Genomic DNA, 17,567 nt, shown 5'->3' on the forward strand with positions numbered 1-17,567 from the left:
AAAGAACTACATAGGCCATGAAAGACACAAAAGCCCCAATCATCACACCAAATTATCTTAAAGAACCAAAAGAAAGGGGAAAGGGTGGAAATCAACCCAAGGATGTCATCAATCTGTTGCAGGCTGGGGCCCAGATATGCAGCTGGATCTAAAAGCAATCTGCTAGTGCAAGCCTCAATAGCCTCACTTACTCCTACAGTCAGGCATTCTGGTTATGCCAGCAGCTTCATCTCAGTAGTCTTGCAGTTACTCACATAATACTCCAGACACAGAAGCTGTATTTCAACTGCTTGTAAGCTACACACAGCGCAAGAACTACACGTTCTTGTATATACTTTCAGTGCACAGAGATAAGCTTTTAAGTTAAAAAATATGATTCATTTTTTTTGAAACAAGAGTCAAGCTAACTACCACTTGATCATTTTGACACTCTCTGATCCCATCACTAATATAGGAAGGAAAAAATGCAGAAGGAAAAGGTGATGGTGGAAAGGCAGGAGAGCTGTATGAGGGAAATAGCTAAGGAGCACAAGATGTTCTCTAACACCAGGAGAAATAACTTCCAGGACCCACATCAAAGGACAAGTCTGAAATCATAGAGGACACAAGGAAGTAGCTGATTTTTGTGAGCATTTTCCATCCATCTCTGCCTTATACTCTTCTTATAATTCCAAAGGCATGTGTAATACAATGGGATTCTAGATTTCACACTCTGAGAAGATCTACTTTTAAGTACAGAATATAATTTTCGTCTTCAAATGGGACAACTATTTTTACAAGCAAATACGGATGAATTGTGTGAATAAAGCTTGTAGTATCAAAGGCAATGATTTTTTCTTAGGTTAAAACTGAATAGAAAATTATATGACATTACTTTTATCTCCTCTGCTTCTTTCATAATCTTTCGCATTTTCCCCTCTTTCTTCATCAGCTTCTGAATCCTCTATATCTTGAATTAGTATTTTTTTTCCTTTGCTTTTAGTCTCAGATACCGGCTTTAAATCTTCCAGTTTCTTTTCAATCTCTAACAGATTTTTCTGCAATACAGAAACAAATAGCAATAGCAGAAACCTTTTTTAAAGGTATATAAACTGTAATTTATAGCCAGAAGGTATATTCTGTTAAATAGTCCACATAACAACCTGATAAATTAACCAGATAAGTGTTACAAATATAAAAATAGAGAAAATACATGTGACTTTTCCAAGAGTCAGTATCGGAACTGAGATTAACACTCTATTTTTGTCTCTTAGAAACTCAATCAGAAGCCATTACACAAATAAATACATGCCTTTCATGAATGAACTGTTTAGGTCAAAAATTTAAATAAAATAATTAAGAAAGAAAGTAGATTGTGCTATTGTGACACCTGACATGGTCTACTCAGAAAAGACATATTTAAGACCCATGGATGACATGCTCTTTCCAGAATCTCTGAGAAAGCTTAAAACAAGTTTATCAAAATGTATGCTATGAAGAGCTCAGTGTCTGATGGATATGAGGGAGGGGTGTAACTGATAGAATAGAACCAAAGAGATAACAATTTCTTAGCAGTGTAGCAGAAGCACCCTGTTGAATAATGAAAAGGTTTGCTACTACTGCAAGAAATACAAATTGGATGATTAAACAGCCTCTCATTCTGTAATCATTTTTGGATTAATTAGGAAAAAAACCTCCAATTTCCCTTTACACTTTCAGAGCAGAATAAGACACATCCAACTTACTCGCTATTCTGTTTTTTTTTCCATGCTGTGCCATTTCAGCACTCAGTCCATTGAGAAAAAGAGAAAACAAGGACAGGAACAAGCAAAAATTCATGTGGACAATACACCTTAATGAATTCCAGTAATTGATAAGCAACTTGCCTTTCTTTCTTTGAGTGACTCTACACATAAACATTCATTCTGTGTGGAATACCAACTGCATTCATTCTGTGTGGAATACCAACTGCATTCCATACATTCTTATTTAACTCATGAGGGTTTGGGGGATCGTCCAGTCAAAGAGCAACTTTAGGAATGCCCTGCCAAGCACTGTAGCACCTCTAGATACCTCAGCCAAGACACAACAGCTGGCAAAGACATGGACAAAGACCAGACATCTGCTTTCAGCAAGAGAAGAACAAAAGCACTACTCAGCAAAGCTGACTAACATACTTGGAGATCTGGGAGAGTGTATACACACTGAAGGACAGCACTTTATGTCTGTCAGTATTGTAAGAAGTCTCAGCACAGTGTATTTGATAATCTTTCCACACATACTGTTGTGAAGTTTGTCAACACAGATTCACAAGCTATTTAGTAGTCCAGTCTTGCAAAGAGAAAAAAAACCAAGAGCTCTCTTAGGGCTTAATTCTAAACAGACCAGTCTTTAACAAAAAGAAAGAAGGGGGAAAAAAGTGGGTGGGTGGGTTCCTTGCTTGATGTGAAACTCAGGAACTATTCTGGACAGGAATTTAGCTGCAGGAATGCCCTGTCAGGGATGAACGCTATATATGGTGAATTTGACATACAGACATGGGCCTCTCCCACTTTCTGGTGCAAGCAATAACAAAGATCAAATAACTCCACAGGAAAAAGTAACAATAAGCAGGCTGCTAACAGCTCAAAATGTGCTAGCAATAAGAGCCAAACAGAGTTCACACAATGAGGTGATTGCACACGGTCTTGGAATTGTACGTAAACAAAACTGGGAGGTTACCAGCATGAGGGACTCCTAATGGACAGGCAAAGAACAGTTTAATACTGAACTGCCTAGTACTGAAGAGGCCCAAGGACATGGAGAGTCCAAATGCAAGGACTGGGTTCTAAGCCACAAATCACCCTTAAGAAAATAGAGATTAAATGACATGAATCAATCTTGTCCTGTGTAGCTGAAATAATAGTAGTACAAGGTTGCCATCCTGACCTTGAATCTGGGAAGAAAGCACCTTGCTTTCTTAGTCCAAAACCTGGAAGGGTGACTGACCATCCTGTCACCCATGGTAGCCCTCGCTATATACATCCCTTCTGCTGATTTTATGAATTACAGTGTCAGCAGAGACCCTAATTCTGCCAAAACAACTCTCATGTAAAGAGATAAAGCGGCATGAGTTGCACAGTGGCAGACATACAAGGAAGCAATATGGAGTCAATTTCATAGCTGTGGAAGTACCACCAGAGTTGCTGCATGAAGAATGAGTCTTGGGTGGATAAACGAGACTTCACAAATCATTCTACATCAGTGAAATTGCTGGTATCTCTTCTGATACCCAGCCTGAAGTGGGTATTCCCCTGCAACAGATGTGCAGGCTGCAATTTTTGATCCTAGTCATAAAAGTCCGGTTGCTTCTTCCCATTGAAGGGAAAACATCTACAAGACCAAACCTTAGGAATTAATTAAATTGAATGGAGCTTCTGTTCTAACCTGTAGTGTGATCAGAACATACATCCTGATTACCATTTCTGCTTCATCTGTATTCACAAAGAGAAGATCATAGTATATCCTTGTCTAAATGAACTTATCTAAAAGTTAATTATAGTCACATATCCTAAAATCTTATCCATGCTCCAGAGACCATTTACACAGTTGTGAAAGATTGGGCTACTAAGTCATTGCCTGCTTCTCTCTCTGATCCCATAAATAATGCATTTTTGTCTCAGAAGGGTCCAGATCAGAAAGTGTTAAAGACACCTTGTTGCAGCTTGGAGATGGGAAATGAGTATTTGTAATATTACATAGAAGTGGGGACAGAACCCTAGTCTTCTTTTGGGTTAACACTATTGCTACAGCATTCCCATATAAAAGGTTGGCACATTTTTTTGAATGTTTCTTGTGATTTGTGTGTCAAACTTCAGGTATACCTATCAGGATGGATCTTTTTGAGAGAAATTTCCAAATAACTTTGATCAGCCAAGAAAGTAACACAATGAGCACATGTTCGGAAGCAGAATTTTAGGCACCTAAATTACTTTAATAGAGAAAACTTCAGTGCCTACAGCCTCTCAGGATTTAGTGAAGAGAAGACTTGGTGAATCCCATTCAGGTACCTAATTTCCACTATAGGCACCTAGGTGGTCTTGAAAAGTGGATCGCTTGCGTCCTCAGAACTCATGTTCAAATCAAACAATATAAAGTGTACGCGCTTCATTCTACAACTCCACACAGCCTTTTTCTAGTTATATGCAAGTAATTTGTTTCTACCTTAGCTATGGCATTTTCTGGTTCAACATACAATACTTCCATCAGATCCTCTATAGCTGTCTCATAATTCTGCAGATGGTTGTTTACAGTGGCACGGCGCATCAGAGCTACAAAGGAAGAAAGTGTATTATTTATATATACTTTTGAAGCATAAAGATGACAACACCACGCTATTTTTTCTATGTATATGAAGTATAAGTGTAAAATGATTTTTAAAAGTCTACATTTAACTCATAATGAGGTGCTACTAATTACTGTTCTCTTGATGTTTTTTAATAATTGTAATTTGACATGACACCTTCATTTGAGATAGCGATCATGAATTGTGAATGATCTCCCCATATTTTTCCAATTTCTTCCCTCCTCTCATGCAAGTATGGTCAGCTATAGTCAAGCACTTACCTTCAGAAAGGATTAAATCAACACCTTTCACTGTGTTCATGTTGTTTTTAAGCTGATTAATACTCCATTGTGGATATTATGGAAACAATACACTGCATGAATACAAGAGGGCTTGTAATCATCATATGAAAAGTAAGAATTAGTCCATGCTACTGCATTAGAATAGCCATTGCAGATCAAAAGAATTGGCTGCATAAAACTGCCCTAACCCCCAAATTACTATTAAAATTAGTTTGGGGAACTAATCTATTTTCTTCTTCCTACTTGGAACTGATCCAAAGCTCTGTGAAGTCAAATGACATGACTGGATGTTGTACCATTTTTTTTTGCTAGAAATAAATATGTGAAATGTAAACTTGCCTTCCCACTTTACCTTTTATGTTGCCAGGTTCCATATCTAGCACCTTCTCACAATCCTGCAAAGCACTGTGCCAGTTCTGAAGTTTGATTTCTGCTTGAGCTTTGTTATTATATGCAGCCACAGTGGGCAATACTGATATACTCCTGAAAAAGACAGAGTATTGACCGTGGTAGGCTCTCATCTAGAAAACCTGAATGTAGAAACACTTCACTATTAGAAGCTGAAAACAGTATTATGACAATATTAATATTGATATTAATGATCGTGGTTAGACACTCCTTCCTGTAGGAACAGAGACACCCATCCACCAACAAGATTTACTGTCTTGGGAGGGCTTGCTGGGGCTTAGATCCGAGATGCAGAGAAGCTGTCATGGCTCATTTGGCCCTTAAACTACTAATTCTTACTGCCCATCCATGCAGGCTCTAATGATGCTGCCAAATGAAAACTCGTGAGTAGAAAGAGTGACTACAGAGGTCTGGAGAGCTGTACGGTGAAGAGTGTGGGAATCCAGGCTGGCTTCTCCTTGTCTTGCTTGTAAAATGGAAAGGCTTAGCTAGAAGTGGATTGAATCCTCCAGGTGCTCCTGTCATGCCTGATCCCATTCACCTTGAACTTTTCTACTTCTGAAACACATTTAGCAGAGAGGTCTTACAGCAGCAATGAACCTGTAAGAATCTCATATTTTTTTAATCCAGTGTTAATATTCTTTTCTTCTGGACTACTGCTAATCACAGTGTTATGATGAAGCTGCACACGACGAATTTTCTTTTTTCTAAACAGAAGTTTTTGTTAAAATAATTTTACTTATTAATAACAGAGATAATCCTACTAATGCATAAATTTTTCAGTAAATCTGTCAGTAATTAATTTCTCACCATTCTGTTTATCCTTTTATTTTTATCAACTTGCTGTAGATTCTCAATTGTTTTGAAAAATCTGAATAAGTTCGAGACCTGCAAATTCTGTCCCATTACTATCATCCACTTCTCTTCCTGATTAATAAAAATTAATATCAGGATGTAACAGTACTTTAAGTATTCTTCTGTCAAGTCTTTTTGCCTTTTGAAAATCATCTAATTGCCACTAGATATTGCTTCAATAAGAAGTTGCCTTAATCAGATTGCTCTAAACGTAGCGTTCACAAGTAACAGTCATTAAAATAAAGAAACGCAGTAGTATTTACTTACCGAGTGTAGTATGTCACTGCTTCCATATAATCCCCAATAGCAAAGGCTTCATTGCCCTTTTCCTTTTCACGAGTAGCAATAAAGGTCTTTTCTTTCTTTGTCATGCCTAAAGAAAAATATTCATACATAACAACAGCTAACAACTTGCATAGATGCTATCAAAACATTTTCAGCTAAAATACATTGAATGTCACTTTCTGTATATTATTTTTAAAAAATATAAAGAACCCAGCTTATTAAAATGCAAGTTTGTGTTTTATTTTGTATAAAAAAGCCTAAATTCTTATGATACACATATAATTTAGAAAACAAGATATAAGTGGTTTTTGAACCTATATTCAGTAATGATCAAAAAGCCTATATATTCCAGAGGTTCCTACTCAACTGTTGGTAGCAAACAGATCTTTGTTTATAATACAAAACATAGTTCTGCTATCTTTACCTAGCTCTCTCAACCTATACACAAATTAAATATTTCAACTGATCTTTAATAGCAAGACTAGATTTTTGTCAAAGATGGCTTCATTTTCAGTTGACCTTGTAAGTATTTTATCATCTCTAGGGGCTCAAAACCAAAAACGACACTTTTTCCTCTGGAATGTGCTGCTTCAATTTGTGTGCACAATCTGCTACACAGTATTACAATAAAGGAAAAGAAAAATTATATACTTTTAAGTCATTACCTGTTGTATCTATTTTCTTCTCAATTACAGGTAAACTTGGTCTAGTAAAGAATCTTGCTTTGGAGTTAGTTTCTTCACAGCCATCATCAATTTTAGAGCACTCCTTTTCCACATCGAACCTTAAATTAATAAAAATAACAAATAGAAGAATGCTGCATTGCACGACTCCTCTGCTAAGAGAAAGGCATACTATATTTTCATTATAAACCAAAGGAAATCAGGGATAAAGGCCATCTGTGTTCAGTTATCCATAACTATGATCTTATTTTTTTTCTCTGTGTTGTTTTTTGTGTTTCTCCTATATCTGTATATTCCTCTCTTCCTCCTCCCTTCTGGTTAAGAAAAAAACAAGTAAACAACGACCCCACCTCCCCAAAAAAAACCATTTTGATAAACTACACGCAACAGAGAACAGGTAAAATTTAAGAAACAACATCTTCAGGCTTAGTCCCAGCCCCATCAAACATCTGTATTAACTTTTGTCATAAATACCTAAGAAATGGCTTCAAAGTGATTACTACTGTAAATGTGAGAGAGATTTCAAAACAGCATCTCAGACACTTCCCAGCGTACTCTGAAGTGGCTTTTGAAAATGTTTAGGAATTTTTAAAATAAATATTGATGCTGTAGTCCTGGAGAACAAATACAATAATAACCAGATCCTATATGATCTAGAAACACTAAATTACTATTCTATTTATGACTTAATGAGAAATAGCCTTTGCTTTCCACAATAATCTTGACAATATGAATAATTACCATCTGAAATAGGGACACAATTCTGAAAAATTATGCAAATCAGAATATTTTCAGATAAGACTAATTGTGCTCCATTTTGATTCTGATCTTTTGCAAGTGTATTTTTAGCTTTTTACTATAAATTAACCACATTTCAAAATAAATGCTATTAAAATATGAAGGGAAAGCTTTTTGGTTCAGAAATTTTCTAAGCATGACTTGATGATTTTTAAATGATCTTCAAAATGTTCTGAAAACAGGATATGCTTCAAACCCGACAAGTTTCTTCAAACAACTTCTGTTTCAGTACACAAATATTACCCAAAATGCATTCATTCTGTTGGAATATTCACAAACAACTTTAATGTTATCAGCATGCCAAAGCACTTAAAGATTGAGCACATACATAAAATTGTAAACAAAATGCATAAATAACAACTTTAAATGATACAGAGGAAAAAAACAGATGAAAGAATAGACTTTTGTAGAAGTTATTTTTGCTAACAAATTTCCTTGATCCACATTTAAACAAAAAGGCTCCAATTTCTACAACACATATATCTGAAACTGATATGCACTAAAAACTGATATGCACAACTGTTTGCAAGAACAGTGTCTTACGCAGAAAGGGCTTTTGTGGACTTTATGAGATACTGAAATAGTTTCATCATTCAAACCCCCCAGTCTCTGAATTTAGCTCCCCCTATCTGCACCACTGGAAACCTGTGCATCATCGCTCTGATTCTACAGTATCATATTCCAGATTCAAGGAGCTAGAGAAAAGCTGTTACTGTGCAAAACAGAGAAGTACGTGCATCCTCTCTCCACAGCTCCACAGGTTGGGGGCACGAATCTGTCATGTAATTGGGGAGGGTAATATGCTATCGTTACCTGATGCAGAAAATACTTTTGCATCGGGGCTCCACACGCCCTTGAAGTAGTCAGGTATTGTCTGAAATCTGATTATGTGTAACTGCATTTGAGCAAACTAATGCACCTGCCTCAAGCTTATTCTTTGAAGTTGGTGCAACTCAGTGCATGACTAAGGATTCATCAACTTTCTTTTCAATTTAGAATTGCGGCTTTAGATACACTGAAGATAAAATTTACAAACGTGTTAAATAAACTTAGAAATTCTTTCAAAAAGCTGGTAGAGTAAGCTATTTTTAGTTCCGTGTTTCTGCATACCTCCCTAGATTTTATATCTTAGATGCAGAAAGACAAAATGAGATCTGAAACAAGATTACTTTTTATTTGCAGCGTGAACAAAAGGTAAAGGCTAACTTGTTTTCAGCTGTTAGCACCACATTACATCATTTGCATTTTAACAGAACATTTATTATGAAAAGCTAAGTTTCATTGAAGTGCTATAATTCTGTGAAAATGTTGACCTTAATGTTATGTTTCTGGAAAATACTTTAAAAAGTCTAATAATTGTGTTCTGTTAGTACATAAGTAAATAAATACGAGTTAAAAAAAACTTAAACACAAAGGATTTAACCTACTTGTCCCATTCGCTGTAATCCCGTGGTATATTTTTCTTGTTTCTTTGCTTGTTTTGTAAATTTTTGTTCTGAAAGAGAAACAGTCAGCCTGTAAGACAATTTTTAAAAGAGGAAATTCACTGCCTGTTTGTTTGTTCCTGCAGTACATATCATTTGTAACTAACATTGTTTATGACTAATCTCAACACAGTCTTGTAAACTTCATTCATCTTGCTTTAAAGAAAATCTTTTATGCATCTGACATATTGCATTCTGATGAAATCTTCAGTCTCACACTTTCTCTCCACTGTCCTGTTACGTGTCACAGAAATGCTGGATAAAACTTTGGACAGGAGACAGCTCTTCCTAATCGGTATCTCATGTTGCCATCTTCCAAACCAGCCCTTTCAATATAGCAAAGGAGGACTCTACTTACCCTTGGGAAATCCCAACCTTGTGATGAGATGTTTGACAGAGATTGAACCACTAACCTCATTTTAGGCCTGCCATTCCCAAGAGAATGGAATACAGAGGTTCTGACAGCTCCTGAAGCCTTCTAAACAAACATAACAAAGTTTGATTTGACTTCAGAATAGTTTCTGTACTTCCTTTGACTATTTCACACTCCCGTCGAGCTAACTCCCAAGATGATTTACACTCATTCTATCTTCTAGACAAGCTTCATCATTAAGATTTGCCTTACCCAAAATTTATTCTTTGAACTTCCTGCAACAATCGGTCTCAGTAACTGATTTAACTGACTAGTATCTCAACTCATGTCCTATGCTAATGGAGCCTATTTCCATGGCTGGCACCTTTGGCATCTTTTGCACCTCTGTCATGAGACTGTGCTTTTGAAATGTCCCTCCCTGCTTGCTGACTCCAACAATACTTAACAACAAGGTGTGGTTCCAAACAGGCACTCCCCCGTGGCACAGCCAGTTCAAAATACTGCCACCTGCTCCATCCTGGCCGTTCAGCCCCGCTCTTTCCCTGCAATCCATCACTCATGGAGTTACACCAGTGTAATTGTTTGTGGGGTTGCAGACTGACACTCATCTGGGTTCAAACAATCTGATACAGTTTACAGCGCAATCCCTAAATATTTATATCAGTGCAACTAAGCACATGATAAAGTGAACCAAAGAAACAAACCACAACCTCTTAAACTAGCTTTACAAGTGGTGACACTGTAACAAGGAAATACTTCTACAGACCAATTTACATAATGTAAATGTGACCCTTCCGGTAGACACTTCAGGCTATCTGTAACCTAACATGTATAATGTTAAACATTTATAATGTTAGGTTACATAAACTTTTGGAGTATATGACTTAGAACTACTCCTAATGGTCTTGATCTTTCAAGAAGCTAGACGAAATGACAAATATATTTATGGATTAATGCATGTTTGGAGGTGGTGAGTCCTAAATAGGGCTCCCTGGAATGTGACTTATCATTATCCTGATATATAATATATATTGTGAACTCACTCATTTATTAAATATCAAACCTCTTTTTGAAACAGAATTCTATAACTTAAATAGAAAGGCAGACAGTGACCACAAAAATGGTGAAACTCTCAGAAGAAAACTCATAAGGTATTTACATTAATGCAATTGTAGCACAGGGAGAGAACGGCCAGTTTGTCCTTTTGTGGAACAAGGCAGAAGTGTGGACCCAAAAATGCACAAATCCTTAAAATTCCAGGTTTCATATTCTTGGGATCAAGCTGCAGCTCCAGCAGAGTCAGGAATTTCTCAATCACTAATATTCCATCCCATCCAAGAGCCTTTCATGAAAAGTTTGCTTTCATCCTGTGTCAGCTTTTCTCGGGTACTTTGTATTACAAGCAAAGAACTGAAAAAACTCTGCCCTTGTCATTTTTTTGCCAGAATTCAGCACACACAGATCCCACAATCTTTGAAGGCCAGTGAACAATTCCATACTGACTTTTGGAATTGAGTATCTCTAAACCCATGCTTTAGTGCTGTCCTGGATAGAATGAGACAGCAAAACTAATAATTAAGCAGTGTGGACAGCTAGGAACACAAATAGTCAAGCTGTCTACCCAGTTCCCTTTTATTTTGAAGCATAGATGTAACCACAAATTACTGGGCAGCTTGAAAGGAAAACAGAGATGTAAGACAGATAAACTTCCACATTGTCTAAAAGAGGGAAATTCCACACAAAGTTCACTGTTTATCTACTGATTTGTGGACAATCTTCCCCGTAACTTCAGGCCAATAAGAAGAAAGAACCATACAGAGATATAAGCTATTGGCAATAAATTGAAACTGTAGCTACATTTAGTATCAGCAAGAATATCTGGTTTCAGACAAAACAGATGTCTTAGTTAAAGCATATTGGACTGGGGCTGTCTAGAGTTAGCCGCTTAGCATAACTTACATAAAACTAACTTAGCATGAGTAGCTAAATTTGCTGAAGCCTTAGGCCGCACTCAGATAACATGAGGAATTTTCACCTAGTTCAGTAAAAAAGGGCCCAGAGCCGGCTCAAGCTGGAAAGATAAGGACATTACAAGCAGTCTGTATTCCTGTCTCACACTCCAAAAGGGAGGATGTCAAGACTTTGAAATAAGGCTCATGCCGGACATTAGGACCTTGAGAAACAAAGCCTCCTCTCACTGCTGGGGCAGTGTTAATTATCGTGGTCTGGAATTACCTCCTCCGAACCTTGGGAGGCAACAACAGGACCCAATAATGAACGGGAAGACCCCAGACCTGAATATTACTATTGGTCCGAATGTACTGCGTGAGGGGCGGAGAGCTTAGATTGCAAAGTTATAATTGCCCAGAGGTTCCTTTGTTCGGGTCCCTATCCGGAGGCACCCAGGTTGAGCTGTCATTTGCCGCTGTACCACTTACAGTAAATGAGTTTGTGATACTCCGTGGCTGAGACTCTGCTTTGGGAAACCTAGGGTCAGAGACCTTCCTGAACATCTTCATCTATCAAACTTGTATCCACTGATATAATACACTGATTTAGGTAGGGATCACTAAGGGGTTTTCAGGATTGACTTCACACAAGATAACTGGACTTTTTATGCATCAAGTCAACTACATATACACAGTCTCCAATCAAATAACACACATATTAAATGGAAGGATTGTGTATTTCTTTCTAACAGAGAGGAGAAATTTATCATACCAACTTTATTTTTGATATCATGTTACAAAATTATGTGATCCCAGTCTAAAAAAGAATTAGTCCTAAATGATTAGTAAAACATTTAAAAACCATTAGATTTCATGCAGTTTATGAGCAAAAAAGAAAACAAATAGCAACTTAAGTGTATTAATCTAATTTTTTTTGAGTTTTGATATTGCAGGTGATTTAATGTACACTGTACAAAAAGCTTCCATTTACTCAGTAGTGATCTAGTAGTGGTATAATTGTACTGCTATATGAAAAATGGAATTCTAAAACCCAATTTCAGACCTCTCTTCCCTCTTTCAGATAAAATTAAAATTATTTCTGAGGCAGTCTGCTTGGACAAAAGGAAAGGAAGTTATATACAACAGATAATGCATAAAGCTATATCTAGGGTTCCTTGTTAGAAAAATGATGTTATTACCTAAACCTCCTATGGAGAATAAAAATGATAAAAACTTGAACTGAAGGCTCTTGCATTATTTAAAGGAGGAGAGAAAAAAATCTGAATTACATTTTGCCTTTGAATGAAGATCATATCCTCTTTAGTAAAACTGTATATCCTAGACTTTAAGCCACTTTACACCACTTTATGCTAATATTGAATTTCTGGATTCGCTGAGCTTACATAATATTTTATTTACCATTTTCTGTTCTAAGAAACACTCATGTAGGACCATAAACCAAGAGTAATCAAGCTACAGTGGCAATCTTCATCTCAGCAAAATAAGATAGTCAAGAGGAACTTTTATTGCAAAATGTGAACTAGGACATATTAATGAAAAAATTTAATCTCAATAATAAGCAGTTATAAAGCATTATACTGGAATTCCCAGCCTCTTAGTACCCCAAATAATGGAGAGTGCATAGTTATCCCAATATCTTGGTCTGGTGTCTAAATGTTAGCTAACAGTAAGAAGTAGTTCTCAGCAATACAGAATTCGGTCATTTACTAATACGTAAGTATTCCAAGATGATTTGTTAAATTAACAATTAATAAAAAATATCATGCGACTCATAAGGATCCTTTCATAACATTTTGAATTTTTATGTGTACCTGCAAAAAGGAAAAATCTTTTAGTGAATTCATCATAACAGAGTCCCAGAATTCCAAACAAGGAGTGGAAAACAGACTGAAGTCATCCATGATAACATCTGACAACTCAAAAAAATCCCATTCCCACACCTACTCTTCTGTAAATGCTTCCTATAGCACTATATTTTTTGGGCAGGAAAATAAATGAGGGAAAAAAGAAAGAAAGAGGAAACTAATAGCTAGAAGAAATTGAAATGTTTATACTGTAGTTCCAAAGATTTGTTAAATATGCTTTACAGCTAAATTAGGAGTTTGGTTTTTCCCTAAGAATAGAAAGCAGGAATACCAAATCAAGATATAAAATAAGGGGAGTCAAAGTCTACATTTACACTACTGCAGCCAAACACAAAAGGGGCTATAGAGTGAAATAGTTGGTACAGAGGATCCAACATCCATATTGTATGTATTTTGGGGAATTCATTTTGGACTAGCTTTATTCTGGTCTCTCAGAACAAATGCCGACTGGCAGCAGGAAAAATCTCGTAGTACAGTTTCATCCAAAAGGAGTCCAGATCATATGCTTTAAGACCACTCTGAAATGTGAATCAAAGCACATAAAAGGGCATTTAAGGAGGTTTGCTTCAGAAATGAATTCCTGATTAGAATTAAAACATTATTACAAGACACATGCTAACACTGAAGAGGCACTTTTGTTTGAGCATTCATCTCTTGCGAGGGAATTCACAGTTTTTTTGGTTTTGTTTTTTTCTGGTTATCAAAATAAATCTCTTAAGGAAAGACTCAACGAGTGCAAATTTGTACAGACAAAAATTTCTGATTTTAGAAAAGCCTATAATTAACATACATTTGTAAAAACATGGCTTTAGAAAACTGAAGATACCTGACTAGCAGGAAGACAGCTGCTAGAACAACGAATGGGAGGCAAGTTATCCTGTCTTTCATGCAGTGTGTCTGTTTTAAGAAACTGTGATTTATAATCATCTTCATTCATTTCTGTCACCCAGCTCTGAAAGGAAATAAATAACATATCTGCACCTTAAAGTAGCAAAACAGATATTCTTCAGAGTCTGCAATGACCCTAACAACTATCCCCATAATGCACTACTCTTAATGCGGGGGAAAAAAGATTAAGACCAGGCTTAAAAAAGCCTTAAGCACAAGCCTAATTTCATGACTCTAGACTAAAAGGGTTAATTCTTTCAATCCGTCTGCTGATTCAAGGAGTGATAAAGATGAACTCAATAGTAATTATAAGAGCACCTTCCTTTACCAGTACAACCATCATGGGTTTTTAGAGACAAAAAAGAGCAACCATTATAGGATAGGCAAAGAAGCAGAGGTGCCTTTGGTCATTCACAAGAACTTAGAGAATCTTCTTTAAGGGAGTGGAAATAAATTTTCTCAAACAGAAATAGGATAGTATGAATAGAACATGCTGTAAATGCTGTTTCCTATAACTTATCTTAAAAGTATAGAAAGAAACAAAAAACATCTACTTATCTTCTCAAAGTGCTTTCCATATTGTGAAAAATGCATTTCCTAGAAGTAATTTAAAATTGTTTTGTGCTTTTTGAATTAAAAGGTATATATAAATAAGTTCTTTAAAGTTATAATGGAAATTAGAGACTCAGTGGCATTATTTCAAAAGGAAAAAAAAAAGAAAAATCAGAATTCTCTGGTCACTTCTTCTAGCAAATACATCTCAATATGTAAGACTGATAACTAAAATGCTATACCACTAGCAAATAATCACATGCTGCTTATGTTTAAGAAGCTGAGCAGTCATTTAAGACTGGTATGTCAGAGTAATTACAATCCCTATCACTAAAAACTATAAATTAGAATTATACCATACCATTAGTTCACCATTAATTGTTTCCCATTCTTCAGCTGTAAAATCAGAAGCTGTGGCTGCAGGCTTATCTTTTCTCAGAGCTCTGCTCCCTGGGTGCAAATGCTCAATACGCTTTTCACAAAATGAGGTAAGGTCAGGATAACAGCCCTCCTCACCAGACCTTTAAAATAAAGGCATAGAATTAAAAGCTACAAAAAAAGAACTGAACTACACTCCCCCAAAGTCTCAACATTTCTAAGTATACCATAGTGACTGCAGAAGACTATTCTCCATAACTGAATTCAACTACACCTGATTGCATTTTGATGAGAAATTCATAGTGAGTTAACTTATAATCACTTTTTAAAGGATAAACATATGCAGTTCAAAAACTATCATCACAGTGCTAATAAAAAAATGCTCTTGGCATTTGCAGCAGAAGTTAAATAAGCATGACATCCGAAAATTACCACGAACCTTCAGACAAGATGGTTTCATGACAGAACCAAGATCCAGTGGCAGCATTTGAGAAAAAGCCGGCATTGAATTACTTAAACCTGTTTGGTGGATTAAAACAGGACTTGGATTTCTAACGTTATCATTTGAACGCTTTTAACACAATTACTTAAACTTTGTATTTTAATTTCTAATTGTTAAATATGTAAGTCACAAAGAGTTTTAAGACAAATATAATATTTAGGCTGAACTTCCTGTGAAATTTACAGAACAGGAATATAATTAATAACGAAGTTAAAAAAAGAAAAAAAGGTAAAGTGTACCTTAATACCCTGAGAATCTTTTCCAAGTGTTTAACATCTGTGCATTTTTCAATGAATTTGTAATCCAGATGACCAATAGGTATTTGATATGTCTTAGTTGTTCCTTGATCGAACAAAGATGGTACTGAGTCATCACCCATAACTAGACATTAAAAGAAAAATACAGTGATTCTTTTGGCACTCAATTATATTTTCAAGCAATGCTCAGGTAAAGACTACTCCTGCCCATGCTTCTAAATAATATTTTCTTATGCAAGCAGATCTATTGCCACAAGAAACATTTTCAAATTGAAGCCCAAATCTCACACACCTCTCCTTTAGCAGAGCTCTACTGACTGACATATGGTTATATATGAGATGTGTTTTGGAAAAAGAGTATGTACAACTCTACTGTTTCTGTGAGGCAGAACTAGTCAGAAACACTGCTTAAAGAAAAACGTTCATGTTTATACCTACAACATTCCCTATTTTTCCCTTAAACACAATGTGATATCACTAAAAACTTCCGGAAAAGAAAAGTGATTCCCACTTTTAGTTCTTAGATACAAAGATTTCACTTTCTGATAAAATCCAAAATGTCCACCCCCATTTAATTGCAAAATATCCAATGACATCTCTCTGATCAAAACTCATAAACAGTACTTTTTCAGCATCTTACCTTGACCTTGAAGGCATCTTCACTATGACCACGTTTTTACTTTAAACTCGTTTTTCTTTTGCTTCTCTGCCTTTCTACTCTAGTGATTCATTTACTACGTACATCCAACTGTGTCTTTCACACCTCCTCTGGATCAGCATACTCATTCCTCTGTTTGAAGACTCGAGGGAGCTTTTGTTCTCATGCTCTTTTCCCTGAATGCCCCTCTATAAAAGGACAGTCTCGTAAAATGTAAATTCAGTGACCTTGTTTATCGCAGTGCTTTATCTTTTTACTTTAATGTGTCTCCTTCGGTCAAAGTCAGAATGTCATCTCTATGACACCTTCTTGGTAATATACCTTTGGCTCATAGAGAGCTCCTTCTCTTTTCAGTCCCCTCAGGGACTTCCTCATCTGTTGTTAACCATTGTGTACAAGTGCCACTTGTACATCCTGTTTATAATTCAGAACAGTAAACTGGATTCTTTCAGGCTAACAGATCCACATTATGTCAGCTCTTGCAGACTCCCATTGATCTGCAAGGAGAGACAGCCTACACTTCAGTCAACTTAAAATGACCATGGAACTGCAGCCCTAGCCTGCAATTCCACAGGCAGCTAAGCCAGTCTAATCAGATACTGACATCATTTAGGTAAGGCTTGCCCTCCTCTTTTCTCACTCAGGGCTTCACAGTCAAACTCCCACTAGCATTTACCAAATTATCCCATTTTGGTTTATTTTCCGTGTTAGTTGGCTGTCATTTTAATTAGTTAAATCAGCTCACAAAGGAAATCAATGAACATGAAGACAGCAAAATTAAAGAATCAGTATAAATTCTGCATTTTGATGTCAGAACACTGATAGTCTGGCTCACGGTTTCACAAAGCCATACTTTTAAGGTGAGTTTGGAGCCCAAGAATTTTATGGACAACGATGCATAAGTAATAACTCACTGTTGCTAACAGAAGCAAGCTTTTGCTTTCCTCTGTTTTGTTTTCCTCTGTTTTCCTGCACTGCACAGGCATACAGTTCTGCTTCATCTTTT

The 17,567-nt window shown here is 36.3% G+C and overlaps 1 protein-coding gene across 3 annotated transcripts in view; it reads right to left on the minus strand.

The window, feature by feature from the left end:
* Positions 1 to 17,567, minus strand: part of SPAG1 (sperm associated antigen 1) — a 45,441-nt gene that overhangs the window by 26,491 nt on the left and 1,383 nt on the right. The window contains exons 1-10 of one of the 3 annotated variants that reach the window (XM_064507666.1): positions 15,886 to 16,021; positions 15,584 to 15,663; positions 15,128 to 15,287; positions 14,153 to 14,278; positions 9,062 to 9,129; positions 6,819 to 6,937; positions 6,136 to 6,241; positions 4,958 to 5,088; positions 4,183 to 4,289; positions 875 to 1,037 (exon numbers count right to left, since the gene is read on the minus strand). In XM_064507666.1, coding sequence (XP_064363736.1) covers positions 875 to 1,037; positions 4,183 to 4,289; positions 4,958 to 5,088; positions 6,136 to 6,241; positions 6,819 to 6,937; positions 9,062 to 9,129; positions 14,153 to 14,278; positions 15,128 to 15,130 — 823 coding nt within the window. In that variant the 5' untranslated portion in view covers positions 15,131 to 15,287; positions 15,584 to 15,663; positions 15,886 to 16,021. Of the gene's footprint in view, positions 1 to 874; positions 1,038 to 4,182; positions 4,290 to 4,957; positions 5,089 to 6,135; positions 6,242 to 6,818; positions 6,938 to 9,061; positions 9,130 to 14,152; positions 14,279 to 15,127; positions 15,288 to 15,583; positions 15,664 to 15,885; positions 16,028 to 17,567 lie in introns of those variants that run through there. The other 2 variants (XM_026119590.2, XM_064507665.1) reach the window with 2 other exon arrangements.

This window comes from Dromaius novaehollandiae, chromosome 2 (genome assembly GCF_036370855.1).
Source record: "Dromaius novaehollandiae isolate bDroNov1 chromosome 2, bDroNov1.hap1, whole genome shotgun sequence".
Classification (NCBI taxonomy): Eukaryota; Metazoa; Chordata; class Aves; order Casuariiformes; family Dromaiidae; genus Dromaius; species Dromaius novaehollandiae.